This window comes from Dicentrarchus labrax, unplaced genomic scaffold (assembly GCF_905237075.1).
Source record: "Dicentrarchus labrax unplaced genomic scaffold, dlabrax2021, whole genome shotgun sequence".
NCBI classification, from domain to species: Eukaryota; Metazoa; Chordata; class Actinopteri; family Moronidae; genus Dicentrarchus; species Dicentrarchus labrax.
In genome coordinates, this window is record NW_026136703.1 from 2,692,474 (window position 1) to 2,710,227 (window position 17,754).

At 39.5% G+C, this 17,754-nt stretch overlaps 2 protein-coding genes and 1 long non-coding RNA gene across 3 annotated transcripts in view; 1 reads left to right on the forward strand and 2 right to left on the reverse strand.

Annotated features, from left to right (window-relative positions):
* Positions 1-17,754, reverse strand: part of LOC127354591 (uncharacterized) — a 235,707-nt gene that overhangs the window by 75,705 nt on the left and 142,248 nt on the right. The gene's annotated exons all lie outside the window — the stretch shown is intronic.
* rrh (retinal pigment epithelium-derived rhodopsin homolog) lies at positions 270-9,551 on the reverse strand. Its single transcript, XM_051384141.1, has 7 exons — positions 9,225-9,551; positions 5,031-5,221; positions 3,292-3,391; positions 2,408-2,561; positions 1,886-2,054; positions 718-896; positions 270-608 (listed from the first exon to the last, which is right to left on the reverse strand). Exons 1-7 carry the CDS (start codon positions 9,334-9,336, stop codon positions 503-505), a joined length of 1,011 nt encoding a protein of 336 aa, XP_051240101.1. The 5' UTR covers positions 9,337-9,551; the 3' UTR covers positions 270-502.
* LOC127354464 (cytochrome c oxidase subunit 8A, mitochondrial) lies at positions 11,618-14,111 on the forward strand. Its single transcript, XM_051384382.1, has 2 exons — positions 11,618-11,841; positions 13,765-14,111. Exons 1-2 carry the CDS (start codon positions 11,725-11,727, stop codon positions 13,858-13,860), a joined length of 213 nt encoding a protein of 70 aa, XP_051240342.1. The 5' UTR covers positions 11,618-11,724; the 3' UTR covers positions 13,861-14,111.

The following is a 17,754-nucleotide window of genomic DNA, read 5'->3' on the forward strand; positions in this document are numbered from 1 at the left end:
AGCGAATGCCTGAAGGCTTGTGCTGATGACAGATGAAGGATAAGGAGGCCCCCGTTCATTTATGGCTGAGGACCTTTGTTGTTAATGTAATTTCAGCAGTTGAGTTACATAAATTCCCCCTGTACAGTTGTCATGAATGGGGGAAATATTTTAGCTGCTGTAAAGCATGGAGCAAGGAATAATGGATGTTTGTCTTCTTGTTTGCCATTTTAGTTTCTTTCTTGCACAGAATATGATTCAGTTGAAGAATGCAATCCATACACTACACATTTTCATTGTCAGTTTGTTATTGATGTTACCGGCAGACAAATAAAGACTACAACGGCACAGCAAGTGGAATTTACACAGTAAACACCACAGTGCATTGGGATATTCAACAGAACAATGGCTACAGTAGAAAGAAGAACACTGACAGTGATTCATGTTATTTCATCCTAGCAATCTTCTATACATGCTTTTAATGCCAGCGTTTAGTAATACAATGAGATACTGTAATTTCATCTCACTGGGTGAGAGGTTGTTGGGAGGTTGTCATGGGAACCTGGGTGTTGATGGTGATTCGCTGCCTAGTTTGACATCGGATCATCCCTATGATGGCTCTTCTGAACCTGCAGGAAAGGACAATTTATGTGTATGTGTTATTTAAATGTTGTAGTGGATGATGCGTTCAAATAAAGTACTGCATTAAAACATTAAAATACCCCACTCAACACTCACTTTTTGTTGGCAACAACATAAATGCAGGGGTTGTAAAAGGTGGAGGACTTGGCAAAAAGTGGAGCAATGATAGCCATGGGAGCAGGGATGGTCTTGGGGTCGCCAAATGAAGCCCAGAGACACACTATAGAGTACGGAGACCAGGCCACCAGGAACATGACAATCATCACCATGGACATCTGCCGGCCACAAACACAGCAACACAGCTTTCATATTATATGGACAAGAATATTTGTACAGAGGGAATTAAATTAAGGAGACAAACATTAAGGTGAAAACCATGAGGAAAAGGCTTTTTATTTCCACATAAAAAGTCCAGTGTGTAACATGTAGGAGGATCTATTGGCAGAAATGGAATATAATATTCATAGGTATCAAAAATTCTGAAAATAAGAATCATTGTGTTTTTGGTAGCTTAGAATGAGCTGTTTTTATCTATAGAGGGAGCGGGTCACTTTCCATGTTAAACCACCATGTTTCTACAGTAGCCCCGAACGGACCAACCAAACTTTCGCGTTTTTCGCGACCACCGTGTTTTCCCCTACACAGTTCACCGCCCGGTTTTAGGTCATTGCATACAGACACGAGTGGTGTTCAGTTAGTTGCAATCTGCAACTTCACCACTGTATGCCACTAAATCCTACACACTGGACCTTTAAGGAGTATTCAACACACCTTTGACTGTTTAAAATCCCCCAGAACCTCTTACGTCTACTGCCAACAGGTCTACCATTTAGGCCTACTTGGCATTATGTGTATATGAGTATTAATGCCATATAATCAGATGCGCACCTCCCCAGGAGCTAGCTTTTGCTTACCCTCTACTTAGTATTTTCCTAATTTTTGTGCAGTGGTTCGGACCCACACACACACACACACACACACACACACCAGACAGTTAGCCTCTCTGAGCCACCAGCTAAACTACAACACAGCCACAAGCTTAGCTACAAACAGGTACCACACAGAACATTTTACAAACAGCCATGAATGTGCTTTTAGTGACTGGAAGAAAATGGTTAAAAGCACACTAACTTGACTAATAGTCAATGGGACAACTTTGTCTAATCATTAAATTGATGGCCTACCCCAAAGCTTAACAAAACCAATGACAGCTGAGTAGAAGAAAGAAGAGTGAGGCTGAAAATGTCTCTGGCTCAGTTTTCACCTTGGTGACATCCATCTGATCTGACCAGTCGATGTTGATGCTGTCCAAGCAGTTGCGTGATTTGTATCTCTTCACAGTGACGGACACGTTGTAGTAGCAGTAAAACATGACAGACAGAGGCACCACAAAGTTCACAGCAATCACTGCCATAGTGTAAGAGATGAAGGAGCTGGAGAAAAAGCAGAGTTAGTTATAGTGTCTGCTCAGGCAAATATATACTGGATTATGTTTTATCTTATATAAAGATATGGGTGTAAGAAGATATAGAAAAATATCGTATCGCGATATTTGGTTCTGTGATATTGTATCGACTCAGGTCAAGGTGAAACGTAATCAGCTTCTGCATATTTACGTATTTCCTGTAAAAACTGGCTGCTAGGGAGGGACTTGTCGTGGTAGCCAATAGTGCTGTAACTGGGAGCTCTCAGTGGACAGCACATCCAGACCAGGACTGACAACAGGGAATACAGCAATAAATGGAGGGAGTTAAGATAATAGCTGTCCAGTCCATTGATAACTCACGCATCATTCTGTCTCCAGTTGATGGTGCATGTAGCTCCAGTGGGGTCAGGGGCATAACCAGCCCAGCCCACTACAGGCATGGAGGACCAGAATACAGCATTCAGCCATGCTGCCAGAATAAGAAGGTTGTATGAGCGCACCGTCATCTTCTGCCCTGGAGAGACATGCACATATTCATCATGAAGGTCAGGAAAGTCAGTGAACTTTTTATCATGTGTGGAGACATTGGTTTCATTCCAATATATTCTTGTTAGGTTAACTGCATACAACACATGACCAGAAAAAAATCATTAACATGACACAAAGGATCATTACGCTACCCAAAAAAAGTTTTTACTCAGAGGTGAAAAGTAACCAATTACATTTACTCAAGCACTTCACTTCAGTGCACTTTGGAAGTATTTGTATTTCATTTGTATACTTCCAGTCTGTGCTACTTTATTTCCTTAGATTTCATAAAAAAAACACTGTACCACTATCATGTCAAGATTTTACATATAAATCATGATCAGTTTATGAAATACAATTCATTGTTATAAATTACAACAGTATATACAGTAAAGTAGTAAAACTAGCTCCACCTCAGTCATATACCACATTAAAAAGCTGCTTATATGTTAATGCATTAACAAATAAAAATGTATTATATAATATTATGAAACCTTATAGAGGCATCAGTATTTAATGGGGACTGTTTCATAACCGGTTAAAAGTCCTTGTCATAGGTTAAAAGTGGAAACTGTATACTTTAGTCAGTTTAGTTCTACATGCTAGCATAGCTTTTTTCTGTATCAGTGAGTTTATATAAAAATGTTTATGGTATGTGGATTTTAAAAAGTGAAAATGATGTGTGTATGGAGATCAGGAGAGCAGTAAATAGATACCTATGTCTGGTCTGCAGATGGTTAGGTAGCGGTCGATGGCCACCACGGTCAGCAGGCCGATACTGGCCATGCCAAAGAAAATGTTGAGAGCTGCATAGATCTGGAGACAAAGGCACAGAAATGTAAACTTTTTTAGCAGAAGATTTTACTGCAATGATAATAGTTCTTGATGTTGCCTTGAGCTTCTGTAGTTAAAACTAGTTGCATATGTGTGACATAAAGTTAGTAAAACAAAACAAAACTGAAAAAGGCTTCATGTTTGGTTTACAACCTTTATTTAGCACTTTATTGGTTTGTGTTCCACCCAAAATGTTATGGTGTTTTGTCTATACATTTATATAGCAGCCAGGAGCTCAAAGGAGGTACACCAGGCCTCCCCACACAGGATGATTGTAGAAACATGGCAGTTCAACATGGTGGATTGGCGTCTGCAGATAAAAACAGCTCATTCTAAGGTAACAAAACAACAATTACTATATTCAGGTGATTATACACTAACAAATTCAGTACAATGGAAGACCTAATACGAACAAGTCTCAGGTGCCTATGGTCAGCAGTAAAGTAAGTGTGATTTTCTGTGAATGGATACAATTCTTGTATTGTCCTTTTAGTTTTAGAGAAAGCTGACATCAGTACTACCTGACTCACTGAGGGGCAACAGTTTGACTAAATAGGGGTCGTGAGGGCTTCTTGATTTTGAGGCGTGTAAGAAAACATATATACACAGTAGGCCTATATCTCAGCATTTGGTTTACTTCTGTGAAGAAATGTAAATGTAAAGTAAATTATCATGTAATACAACAATGCCCATGCATCAGGGACAAGTAACACTCAATTTATTTAAAAAAAAGATGGCTAGTAAGTTCATACGATTGTTTATAAATGATAAAACAAATCTGATAAATGTATAAAAGTTCCTCAAACAGGAAATAATCTTCTCAAAATGAATCCTTCCTGCAGTTATGGAGTTCACTGTTTGGGTTGGGTTGTACAGTGTACAGTGAATATCATGAAACAGCCATAAAATGTTCCTCTTACTCAGGGGTCATCAATTTACTAAATTAAAGAAAAGGGGTCCATTAAGTTTTAATTAATTAAAACGGTTAAGAACCACAACCATGTAACACAAAAATGGTGTTTTTCACAAATCAAACATAATAGTTGGGTGACTGTATAGGAAACATCTACTGCCTAGTTAAAACATTTGGTTCTGAGTTTCCCCCTGATCAGTACTGTAGATTAATATCACATGGCTCAGTATCACTGTGCAATAACAAGGACTGAGAAGAAAACCCATAATCTGCATAAGAATCCAACACGCGCCCTGCTGCAGCACATGAACATGCGTCAGCCCGCTCACAGGTTCAGGCTCATGGCCAGCTCAGAATGTGTCACGTTAGTTAGAGTGACATTTTCAGCGGTTTTAGAAAACATGGAGAACTACAGGGCTGGTGTAACTCTTGACTGGGTCTTCTTAATAATTGTCTAAACCATGCATAACGACATAGGACAGGTCCTTTTGAGCATCCAGATAATGAATATTTAATTGTCAAATCCAAAACAAAAACCAAATATAAAATATATACTAAATATATAAAGATACACTGCCCCTGATCTTAACTTTAAATTTGAAAATTTAAAAAAATGTTTTTTTTAAATATTTAAAAACAATATAGATTGTGACAGGTTGTTCTGTCAGTGAAATAACATACGTATGAAAACGCTTACATACCACCCACCTGACAACCTGTGTAACCAAATTTCCAGCTGCCATGGATGTCCGAGGCAGCTGACAAGGGATAGCCGATACCAGCCACTCCGATGTCAGTGAAAGCCAGGTTGATTATGATGAAGTTGGTGGCAGTGCGGAGCTCCTTAAACTTCACAAACATCAGCAGCACCACAATGTTGCTCGCTAAACTAATGACACCTGGAGGTAAGACATGAAGCAGTATCACAGCGTGGCAGGTAAAAGTCAAACCATTAACCCTTTATTGATTCTATACAAAAGTCACTGAGGGGTAAAGAATAGACAAATGCTTTAAGCTGCGTTTCCTCTGATGGCTCAGAGAAAGAGACTGTATCTATCTATCTATAAAGCAAGAAATCTCTGTCTGTCTCTGTATGTATGTGTGTGTGTGTGTGTGTGTGTGTGTGTGTGGTTCAAATATCTCTGCAGATCAGGATCAGACTGACCTGAGAGTTTCAACATGGCTGCTGTGTGGTTTAAGGGTGTGCAACGTCGGCTTTGTTTGGACTATAAAGATACCGTTAATAAATTATTATTTCATAAATTATTTCCGAAGTCCGCTAGCATTGTCAACGACAGCCACCGTAGCCACGTGCGCACCAGAGCCAATCACTGCAGAGCCCAAACATCCTGGATAGCTGTGGTATTTATTTTCCTCATAAATTTCCAAAGACAGTTACAGTTACTACGTTACTGTTGTTTGGTCCTGTAACGTTGCTTTGTGGGACATTTCTCTTTATAAGGTTGAGTGAGAGACCTGTGCAGTTATCAGACTGTCTGTCGGCTTATCCGTTCACACTATTTTGGTAGTTTCAAAACAATTTTTGATGTGGAAACCCTTACTGCCATTGCTCTCTCTCTCTCTCTCTCTCTCTCTCTCTCTCTCTCTCTCTCTCCTATATTACAGGGCTAAATAATATGTCCTGCCCCAGTTCATTTACTAGGCTATGCTACAAGTTAGTCTGTTTATGCTGCCAGGTTTCATCCCATTTCAGATGTAGTTCACTTTCTTCTTTCAGAATTTATATGCGCTGACCATGAGGTGTGGTACTTTCACATTAGTGGAATGGGGTTCAACTCCCTACAGTGTCCTTGCTAAAAGACAAATTATATGAAAACACAATAGTTAACAATCTACACATTTCACAACAAACCTAAATGTCCCTGATGTCCCACCTTCAAACACAACCTCATTTGGCCATCCATGAAAAAGCTACTTAACCTCCCATTTTCTATAGCAATACATACTTCCTACGGGCACTGCACTAGTTCAGTTTAAATGTAAAGACTATAACTATCATCGACAAGAGGTGACAGTCTCAATACGAGAACTATTTACAGACCAAGGTTTCAAAACAATTTTCAAAATAAAATACTGCATGCAGATTCTGGATCAAATTTCACACTACATCCGCATTGTGGCACCAGGCCAGAAGTCAGTCAGTCAGAGGAGATTTGAAGCACAGAAACACACCGTTTTGTATCCCTTTATGATATAAATAAATAAACCTCACCAAAACAACCAATGACGCCAACCACTACTCGACAATCAGAGCCAGAATAGGGCGGGTCATGACTTGGATACCCATTTCAGCCGAGTACTCCCTCAGCCCTTCTTATTTTCTGCACTGCATTGTAATAATTGCTGAGACAGAGTTAGTCCCACTGTACTTTTCCTTCTATGATTAGTCCACTCCATTTTGGCAATGTAAACAAACAAGTTCTGTGATGGGCTCCGTAGAGTTATTCAGAAAGCAAAATGATCAGTGGAAAAAGCAACTGGTAAAGCTCATCTAAAAACATGTCAGTTTTATTATTTCTCTCTCTTTCATTTTTTTATTATTTATATTTTTTTCTTTGTTGTTATGATCATTATTTAATCTTATTCAATTATTTAATTGTTTTTCTTCTTCCTTTTTTGTGTTATTCTGTATGGCTGTCTGGGATGGGGGGTATTGTGTGTTGTGCTGTTCTTTGTCTCTCAAACAAAAAATCAGTCTAGTCCAAAATATGAAGAAGCCTTTATTGTTTTGGCTTCCGAAGGGGGTCATGATAGAAAAGCTTTTGGAACCGGTACAGGGACGTTTTTAGACTGACTCAGAGGAACAAATCAAACTGAAACCCACGGCTAACATCTTTTTTAATCCTGCTTTATGTTTCACCTTTTCAATAAAGTTGCCATGAGAGAAATGCAAAATGATGGCTTCAGAAACAAATGGAAATATATTGGCTCATCAGATCATACTGTAGGTAACAGACAGGCTACAGTGCCAAATCCCGGGTAAGTTACATAATGCTATCAGAACTGCTTTACAAAGGAGAACAATGGACTCATTTTTTTTTCAGCATTAATGGCCTTGGTAAGTCTAAGCCCGCCTATTTATTTGTTTCCTTTACCATCCAGTTCCTTGTCCATGTTTCACCGTTCGAAACTCATTTAAAAATGCTAACAGAGAGCTACTGCTCCACCAACTGACATCATACAGCAACACCTCTCTCCAGAGTCAGCATCGACATTACTATAGGGAGTTTTTCTCTAGTATAAAGTAATTAATTAAATGTTTTATTTTTTTTCCTTTTTTATTCTTTGAGCACTGGAAAATCCATGCAAGTCGATTATGTTGGAATGGAGACATAAAATGACCAAAACTATTGACGGATTGGATGAACCACACCTTTAACATCAGTGCCTATGGAACTGTCAGTGTAATCCAAGAATTCTGTACTTGACAGCTTGTGTGATAGGACTTGAATGCATGTATAATAAACAAACATATGTATACATATACTGTATGCAGTTATACAAGGCAACAACAGTTCTACAACTAGGGTTGAGCGAGTACTCGGCTTCAGTGAGTATCCAGTACAGATAAGGAACTTTTTCAAGTTCAAATACCAAACGAGTAAAATGTCAATTTGGGAATGTCAATTTCGGCACTCGGAAATCTATCAAATTTAATTTAAAACAGTCTGTAAATAAAATATTGTTCTGAAGCTAAATTCTGTCAATAGTTTTCGCATAAGTATAGCAACTTCTGATCAGCCCATATCAGTTTCAGACTTAAATGAACAACTTCCAAGGTAGTTTAGCCCACTGCCCGTTCGTTAGTTAAACAGATACAGATAATGGTGTACTTGCTCATCCCTAGCTATCACCCTTTGTCCAGATAATTAAATTTATGTAGTATTAATTTGCAATGGTAAGTACATTTGAAAAAAAAAACATAATGCCTTCTGAATGATTGTTTTTAATACTAGATACTAAATAAAACCTTTAAAGCTGCAGTGGGTAACTTTTATAAACATAACTTTTTTGTCATCTTTGCTGAAAATCTCCCAATACCCTGACAGTAGTACGTGTACTACTTTCATATAATCTGTGAAAAAATCAGGTTCCTCTGGCTGCTCCTTGTGCTCCTAATGGCATTTGTAAGAATCCACCGGGCCTGTATGAAAACAACCAATCAGAGCCAAGAAAATATCATTCTTGCTTTCTTTATAAAAGTTACAGTATACTGAATGAATCTGCCGTTCACTGTATTTGGTTTTCCTACAATACCCACTCGAGTTTTGCCAGTTTCATGGTTATGTTAAAGTAATTTAGGGTTAGGGAATCATGATGGTCTTGGCTACATTTTTAAAGTCGTTTGGTGACTTGAAATACAAAACAGGATGTGGTTACTTTATTTAAAATTTAACCTCAGGCAGCATCTTTCCTGAACCATTAACCAACTGTTTTAGTAGCCCAATCCTACAACCACAGGCAGGATAGTGGTTGCATCCTTTGACCACCTCCCTTTCTGTTGTGATTTCTGCACATTACAAGAACTTAACACTTCATGAATGTTGCCAGAGAAAATAATCCATGCAGCAATTATGACATTTTTGGGAAAAGCTGTTGGCTAGGCAGCCTGTTTTGGAAAGACAACCTGCGGCAGAACAAGAGTAGTTAAAACTAAAAATCACTTACAATCACTGCTGTGTGTACTGATATTATTCTTTACTGCCAGCTCATTATTCATCAGCTGGGAGACGTGTTGTTTTGCATTCAGGCCCTTGACATTCCTTTGACTCAAGGTTCTACAGTTCTATAAATCACACTGAAACAACTCAATACTCACATTATTCATTATATACCATGTTCATCTATTTATAATGCCATCGGTGCTCTTCTATGTCTTACCTGCAGTAATAAGGTATGCAGCCACTATGTTGTGCTCCAGTTGCGTAAAAGCACTCTGTCCGCCGTAAGGTGAGACATCATCTGAAACATTGACTCCAGAGTCAATCCCCATCTTCCGAGGTGTTAGAAAGAGACAAACAAAAGCGACCCTTAATTGAATCTTCTCACGAATGGCCTTGGAAGGAAAAACAGAGGGGTAATAAGAAAATACAAAATCTGAACAAAAGAGATGTAGAGAGTGCAAAATTCTTCGTCTAACTAAAGGCTGTGGGGTATTGTTGTGGAGAGTGGGGGGGGATTAATGCATTCCACTGCTCCCCTGTCCCCAATTAGCAGGAGGCAGTCTGCATACATGGGCAGCAGGGCTGCACACGAGAGGATTAGCACTCACGTGGAGTTGCTTGCAGGTTGGGCTCTGGCCGGTAAGCTTTGATATTACAAAGCTGAAGTTGAGTACAGGTTTGTAATGCTGAGGCTGAAGAGCATATTTACTTCACAGAGGGTACACACTGCAGGTACAACCAACACTGGATTATCAACTGGCACCGGCCCCAGATTCACTGTGTGGAATTCACTTGCCACTAGATGTTGCACTAGAGCACCAGTATCTCAGGCCAAAACAGTGGGCACTTTTTTAGGAGATAATGGTTTAACACTACGGAAGCCCTAAAGGGCCATGCATTCATAGATTTTATTTCCTCCGTTTTCCCGTGATAACGAGTTAATTCATTCGAGATCTCAAGATAATGACTGTGATATGATAACTGCGGTCAAGCCGTTACTCCGATCTCCGTGGTCAAATCAGCCACACTTAAATTTACAGCGTATTCACTTCCGGTTTTCAAAATAAAGGTATTAAGAACAGTAAGCTATAATTCAAACCTCAAACAATTCCTGGCTATGGATGGTATATTTGACTTATACACATATAAGAATACAAGTATACCTAATATCAAGCATTTTTACTGCACCAATTTGGAGAAATTCAATAATAAAAGTCCTATATTTATATCTCTAGATTCAATATTTGACCATATTTGAGCTACTGTAAAAACACTTTGCTCAATAATTCCTGGTTATGGATGGTATATTTGACTTCTACACATCTAAGACTACAAGTATACTTAATATCAAGCCTTTTTACTGCACCAATTTGGAGAAATTCAACAATAAAATTCCATATTTGTACCTGCTTTTACTGTATGCCACTTGGAGATACAAATGTGGAACTTTTGGTTTGGCATTTCTCCACATTGGTGCAGTAGAAATGCTTGATATAAGGTATGTTTTTTATTCATCATGGGCGCAAGAAACGTTTTAATGTAACATAGTTTATGTAAAATGTAGGTTCGAATTATAGCTTACTGTTCTTAATACATTTATTTTGAAAACCGGAATTGAATACGCTGATTTGACCACAGAGATCGGAGTAACTGGCTTGACCGCAGTTATCATATCACAGTCATTATCTCGATCACAAATTAATTATATCGTTATCTCGGGAAAACACAGTTTCGTTATCTCGAGATAATTAACTCGTTATCACGGGAAAACGGAGGAAATAAAATGGATGAATACATGGCCCTTTAGGGCTTCCGTAAAACACACCTCAAACTAGACAGAAACAAAATAAAACTCACCAAAGTTGTCTTTGTTAGTCATTCCAACAATCACCACTGCTACTTTGGTGAAAATAAACCTTTAATTCACAGAGGTACACAAGAAAATAGTTGTAAAACAGGATGCTAATGCTGAATAGCTAGTCCTTGGAAACAAATACGCCAGTCGTCCACTAACAGTTGTTGTTTTTGCCACTGACAGGACAGAGACAGACCTTCTGTTCAACCAGACACAGCTGTAATACCTCCACCATCTCTTGAGTGGATCTTTAAAGGACCAGTGTGTAGGATTTAGTGGCATTAACTGGTTAGTTGCAGATATAAACGCCCTCGCCTCACCCTCCCTGTTCCAAGTGTGAAGGAGAAACTACGATGGCCATGAAGCGTGAGAAAAACATGGAGTCTGTGTTTGGTTTGTCTCTTCTGGGCTACTGTAGAAACATGACGGTTCAACATGGAGGCCTCCATGGAAAACACAACAAGTCTTATTTAGAGGTAATTACACACTAATGAGAACATAGTTCCTGCCAATAGATCCTCTAAATGTTACACACTGAACCTCTGATAATAATATATTTGTCAAATATATGTAGTGCTGTAAAAATATAGGACTTTCCTCTAAAATGTAGTGGAGTAAAAGAATAAGTTGACGTAAAATGCATACTAAAATGTCAAAGTAAAGTACAAGTACATCAAAATGTTTCTGTTCTTAAGTAAATTTACTTTCAATGTGCATCAACCTCCAGTAGGTGGCACTGTGCGACTGGCTGCTGATCTCGGGTGAGGAGAAGAAGAGAAGTGACATTGCATCCATTTCCTGTTCACACCATCAGCAGCTGATCAGCCGAGTTACATCTCCCGCTATTATACCGCACAGCAACATGCCGCTGCTCCTGAGGACCATCGCCGGCCGTGCTGTCCCTGCCCTGCGGGGACACACCGTCTCCCAGCGGGCTAGTGTCTACACCAGACCGGCCAAGGAGAAGATCGGGCCCGTTGTAAGTCCGCTGTTATTCCACTACAGCCACACTGGGCTCATGCTAACATAAGTGGACGGCTAGCTAGCAGCCATTAGCTGTTAGCTGCCCTTGGCTGACGAGGTCAAACCAGCGGGCAGTGTTCAACGCGTTATTACTTATTAAAGCCAGCGTGTACAACCGGAGTGGCTGACTGTACACCGCTGTATGTCCGCCACAGTATTTTAATTCGTCGCTAAATATTTTCAGAATAATACTTCCGCTTCCATCAGAAAGTTACGCAAAAGCTAACCCATTGAGTTAGCCAGCGTTAGCAATAATATCTATCCGCCCTCTGTCCGGTTAATAATGTGTATACTAACACACTACTACTACTACTACTACTAATAATAATAATAATAATAATAATAATAATAATAACGTCACTGTAATAACGCCATTTTCAGGGACAGTTAAAGTACACGAAGGAAAACTCCAAGTCAGTAAATCTTTATATTAACGTTACTTTATTTACCCATTGTGTTATATTCACTGAAACGTTCCCTGTATCCTGACGGTAGAACGTGAGACAGGTCATCTGTGAGACAGTCAGGTTGCTCTGGCTGCTAGTACTCCTGATGGTACAGGCCTGAACACAACCAGTCAGAGCTGAGAGAGTGTACAGTGATTCTGAAATACAGACAGTTTGGGAATGAGTCTCAACAATCAGCTATTTTCAGGCATCCAACCCAAAGCTGTTTGTTTCTCGGAAAAATGAACCCCAAATTCAGAAGGGTAGAATGGGGACGCATGTAAGAACATGTAGTAAAGGCTTAGTATACTGTTTTATTTGGTAAAAACATATCAGTAATGTAGTTGTACAGAACATGCTCTGGGGGCCGTTCACAGGCTACCCACGGGGTACCAAGGGCCCTCTGGCACCACGTTGCTGTAGACCTCTGCTCTAGACCATTAGTTTGAATCAGTGGTAGCGTATAAGCAGTGGTCGTATAAAGGGTCTCTGTTAGTTTTAGGGTAGTTGAGATGATTAACGTTGGTAAAACTCATCACTTTGTATTCAAAACAGTGTTGTTGTTTTTTTGCTGCTGCCTCTTGGCCAGGTCATCATTGTAAATGAGAACTCTCAGTTATCTGCTTAAATGAAGGTAAAATAAAATGAATGCATTTTGGCTCCCAATCAAAGCAATGTTTACCATTTATTTGCGGTGGCCTGTCACATGTTCTACATGCACATACACAGACACACAGGAGCTTTACTTTGGTCTTGGGACGCTGCAGCCTTAACTCACTGACAAACTGTAACCTACACTGCACATTCACTGTGGTTGAACTTAATCCATCACTGATGGTGTAAAAAAACAAAACACAGGGACAGTGATTATTTTACAAGCAGGTAAAGCATTCGGTACCACTTTGTTTGATTATTTTTATAGCCTACGTCATTAACAACAAGCCGCCTCCACACACGCCTACATGCATACATATTTCATCAATCCCCTCAGAGCATATATTTTCTGTTATATGAACTTAACTGACCGGGGTTGCCCATCCCTGTCGGAGCTTCAAATATTCCTGGGTTATTGTCATTGAAGCATTGAAGGTAAAAAAAACAGCAGTATTTGGGACAGCCCTAGCTCAGCTGTAGGTAAAATCCTCTGTTTCCACTCTGTATCCAATGACGTGTGTATGTTACTAGATAAAACTGTAGCCAAAGGTGTAGCTACTCTACTATGACAGAAAAGACTGATGGGACCACAAACCTGGCTGAATGACACTGAAGAAGAAATATGAATGTTTTGAGTGGGCTGCCCAAGTAAACTCTCTGCATGGGAGAATTTGAACAGGACTCCCATAAAAATCCAAATAGGAGCATTGACTTCAGGGTAAATGCAGCGTTTGACAGATGCTGATTGGCTGACTGAATCCTCTCTGTCTCTTGTTCAGGAAACTGCCATTGGACTGGGCATGTTCTCCCTGGCCATCCTGGGACCATCCGGATGGATCCTGGCCCACTTGGAGGACTACAAGAAGAAAGAATAAAGTGGACATTTTAACAGTCTCATACCTGGTGCATCCAGCTTTCTGTCTCCAGTGACAACCTGGGACCATCATCATTATATTCTGCTGCAGAATATGGAACAAGTTTTACCTTCACTCTTCTACCTCCTTAACAATTCCACTCCGCATCCCAGACAGAAACCAACTGACTCTTACACATTGAATACATTTAAATTGTATTGTACAACTTATGTCTTAAGGAGTATGTTACAAGATTAAATTTTAAACAGCTACGTTGCGTATGTGCATATTTTTTCTGCTTTGCAGAAGGCTTTTTATGTACAACATAAACAGATTATTGTTTAGATTAATGAGTTTGAACTGTCTGCTGGATTTGATGTTCCCATATTTAAAAAGGTTGGAAGATTAAAGCTGCAGTAGGTAAGTTTTCTAAAAAATAACTTGTTATATTTGCTGAAACCTTCACTATATCCTGACAGTAGTACCAAAATCAGGTTCATCTGGCTCCTCAATGGTATTTACAAAGATCCCAGGTTGTCAAATGCAGACTCTGGGAATGACTATCTTCAAGCCACCAGCCAGGATCCACTGACTGTCGGGAGATCTCAAAATCATTTCCTCTGATAGAAAGGAAGGGGAATACAGGTCAATGATCTGCTGACAATGTTGCTAGTTAACCACATTCTGTAGATAAAACAGGACACTCATCAGCAGTGGCGAAAGCAGATACCTTAAAAGTAGCAATGACAGTACAGAGATAATCCATTACAAGTAAAAACCCTGCATTTAAAGTCCTCAGTGTAGAAGATTATCTAAAGTAGTCATAGAAGAATAGCTAGAATAACTTTCAGCAACTATTATTCTGCAACCTGAGCTTATTTACACACGTAATGCCTCACACAGTATGCTCTTCACTGTGGCTGCAGCTACTTGCTGGTCCTCAAACACTGGGAGAAACATCTTTGCATGACATGACAAAACCGCAAGACTACCTCACACACAGGTTGCCCACAAGGCCACCTTCCTTAAAGGGGGAGGCCAGTAACAACATGTACTGTAGCCTAAACCAGTGGTTTTCAAACTGGGGTTCTTGAGTCGGTTGTAAGGGAAAGGAGGGATAGAATATTAAAACTTTTTTTTAAATGTTGGCCACCATATCATGTTACCTGCAGCTATCTCTAACATACTTATGGTAAATGGACCTGTACTTGTATAGTGCCTTTCTAGTCTTCCGACCACTCAAAGCGCTTTTACACTACGTGCCACATTCACCCTTTCACACACATTCACTCAATGATGGCAAAGTCCATCGAACAGAAACTAACTCATTCATACACACTCACACACTGATGCACAGCAATTTGCAATTTGGGGTTCAGTATCTTGCTCAGGGACACTTCGACCTGCAGCGGGAGGAGCTGGGGCTCGAACCAACAACCTTTTGATTAGTAGACGACCCACTCTTCCTCTGAGCCACAGCCGTCAGCCACCTATGTGTTTTTTGTGTGTCACCATCGCATATACATCATTTCCTCATTGTCAGAAACAGTGAAGTACAGTGGGTACGGAAAGTATTCAGACCCCTTTAAATTTTTCACTCTTTGTTTCATTGCAGCCATTTGCTAAAATCAAAAAAGTTCATTTTATTTCTCATTAATGTACACTCAGCACCCCATCTTGACAGAAAAAAACAGAAATGTAGAAATTTTTGCAAATTTATTAAAAAAGAAAAACCTGAAATATCACATGGTCATAAGTATTCAGACCCTTTGCTCAGTATTGAGTAGAAGCACCCTTTTGAGCTACTACAGCCATGAGTCTTCTTGGGAATGATGCAACAAGTTTTTCACACCTGGATTTGGGGATCCTCTGCCATTCTTCCTTGCAGATCCTCTCCAGTTCTGTCAGGTTGGATGGTGAACGTTGGTGGACAGCCATTTTCAGATCTCTCCAGAGATGCTCAATTGGGTTTAGGTCAGGGCTCTGGCTGGGCCAGTCAAGAATGTTCACAGAGTTGTTCCGAAGCCACTCCTTTGTTATTTTAGCCGTGTGCTTAGGGTTATTGTCTTGTTGGAAGGTGAACCTTCGGCCCAGTCTGAGGTCCTGAGCACTCTGGAAGAGGTTTTCTTCCAGGATATCTCTGTACTTGGCTGCATTCATCTTTCCTTCAGTTGCAACCAGTCGTCCTGTCCCTGCAGCTGAAAAACATCCCCATAGCCTGATGCTGCCACCGCCATGTTTCACTGTTGGGATTGTATTGGGCAGGTGATGAGCAGTGCCTGGTTTTCTCCACACATACCGCTTAGAATTAACGCCAAAAAGTTCAATCTTGGTCTCATCAGACCAGAGAATCTTATTTCTGGGAGTCCTTCATGTGTTTTTGGCAAACTCTATGCGGGCTTTCATATGTCTTGCACTGAGGAGAGGCTTCCGTCGGGCCACTCTGCCATAAAGCCCCGACTGGTGCAGGGCTGCAGTGATAGTTGACTTTGTGGAACTTTCTCCCATCTCCCTGAATACTTTCCGTACCCACTGTATATACATCTAATTTGGTGTTGCAGTTTAACCGGCGTCCTCTTATTATAATTGTAAAATTTTCCTTTTGGGGTTGTCTCTCTGTAGTTTTTGGATGTGTTTCTCCATGTTATTTTTGCCACTCCCTGTTGAGATGTGACACAGATGTTAGATGTCAGAGTCAGGCAGCTGGAGAAAAGGCCAAGCATGCCAGAAAGAACCTGAGTGGCTTAATTGATACAACCCAACTTCACATCTCTGTCCCAACAAAACATCATACTGTGGAAGCCCATTTCTGCCAATTTGACAAGAAAAAAGGATTCTCTAAGTCATTATAATGGGAAAGTCTCAAGATATTAACATAGTATCTTAAAATAATGTGAAACTTTATACATTTTTTGACCTAGTATCACAAACTCATTATTTTGAGACACTAAGTTAGAGAGACTAAGTCATTTTGATATACTAAGTCAATATTTTGTTGTTTATCCTTATAATGACTTTGTCACATTAGTGGAAATAGGCTTCCATACAAAAAACATTTCAATTTCTCAACCCTTAATAATAAAATAATGGAAAGTGAGACATTTTGTCATAATTTGATGATGGCGGTAAATACAGACGATTCTTCAGAGTAAATATCGCACTTACAAAGTCAACCCTTTACAGTGACAGATCCTTGCACACCTTCCAAACATCAAGGCTTTCCATGTCACTCATGACAGATGTAACATGCCAAAAACAACATAAAATATGTTGATGATATAACACAGAAACAGACAGTAGAAATGTCCTTCAGAGAAATCAAGAGTCATTTTTACTTAGAGTACATTTCAGACTGTCCTTTTTTTCTTTTACTTGAGTAAAAAAGTTAAATCACTACTTCTACCTGAGTCCTTTTTTATACAAATATCTGCACTGCTACTTGAGTAAAGAATGTGTGTACTTTTGCCACTCCTGCTAATGTCACAGTGACCCAGGTTGTAGTCTGGCCTGAGGCCCTTTGCTGCACATCCTTCCCCTTCTCCCCCCTGCCTTACCTGTCTGTCTACTATCCTGTCATCAAAATGAAATGCCAAAAAACAAGTCCCTAACACTATACATTACGATACAGTCTCCACATATATGTATATAATATTTTTTATTAGCTATTATCTACATTGCACATATTCTTCATACTTTGAACTTTTGCACATTTCTAGGACAATATTTTGCACATTCCTGCACAAACTGCACATCTCTTCCATTTTAAGAACAGACAGATTGTGCATTTTATAATATTCTTTCATATGTTTTATTATAAGTTTTTCTATTTTCTATTTGAAATTTATTTTTTCTGTAATTTTGTAGTAAGCTACTTGCTTTTTTATTGTATGTGTTTACTTTTGTTCTACAATGTTC

What these genes read in the sequence shown, in the direction of transcription:
- rrh (XM_051384141.1), bottom strand. Translation starts at nt 9,336, where the DNA reads ATGGGGATTGACTCTGGAGTCAATGTTTCAGATGATGTCTCACCTTAC. An exon ending in TTGGTTACACAGGTTGTCAG is followed by an intron (nt 3,392 to 5,030) that starts GTGGGTGGTATG and finishes CTTTGTCTCCAG; the next exon opens with ATCTATGCAGCTCTCAACAT. An exon ending in TATGTTGTTGCCAACAAAAA is followed by an intron (nt 609 to 717) that starts GTGAGTGTTGAG and finishes CCTTTCCTGCAG; the next exon opens with GTTCAGAAGAGCCATCATAG.
- LOC127354464 (XM_051384382.1), top strand. Translation starts at nt 11,725, where the DNA reads ATGCCGCTGCTCCTGAGGACCATCGCCGGCCGTGCTGTCCCTGCCCTG. An exon ending in AGGAGAAGATCGGGCCCGTT is followed by an intron (nt 11,842 to 13,764) that starts GTAAGTCCGCTG and finishes TCTCTTGTTCAG; the next exon opens with GAAACTGCCATTGGACTGGG.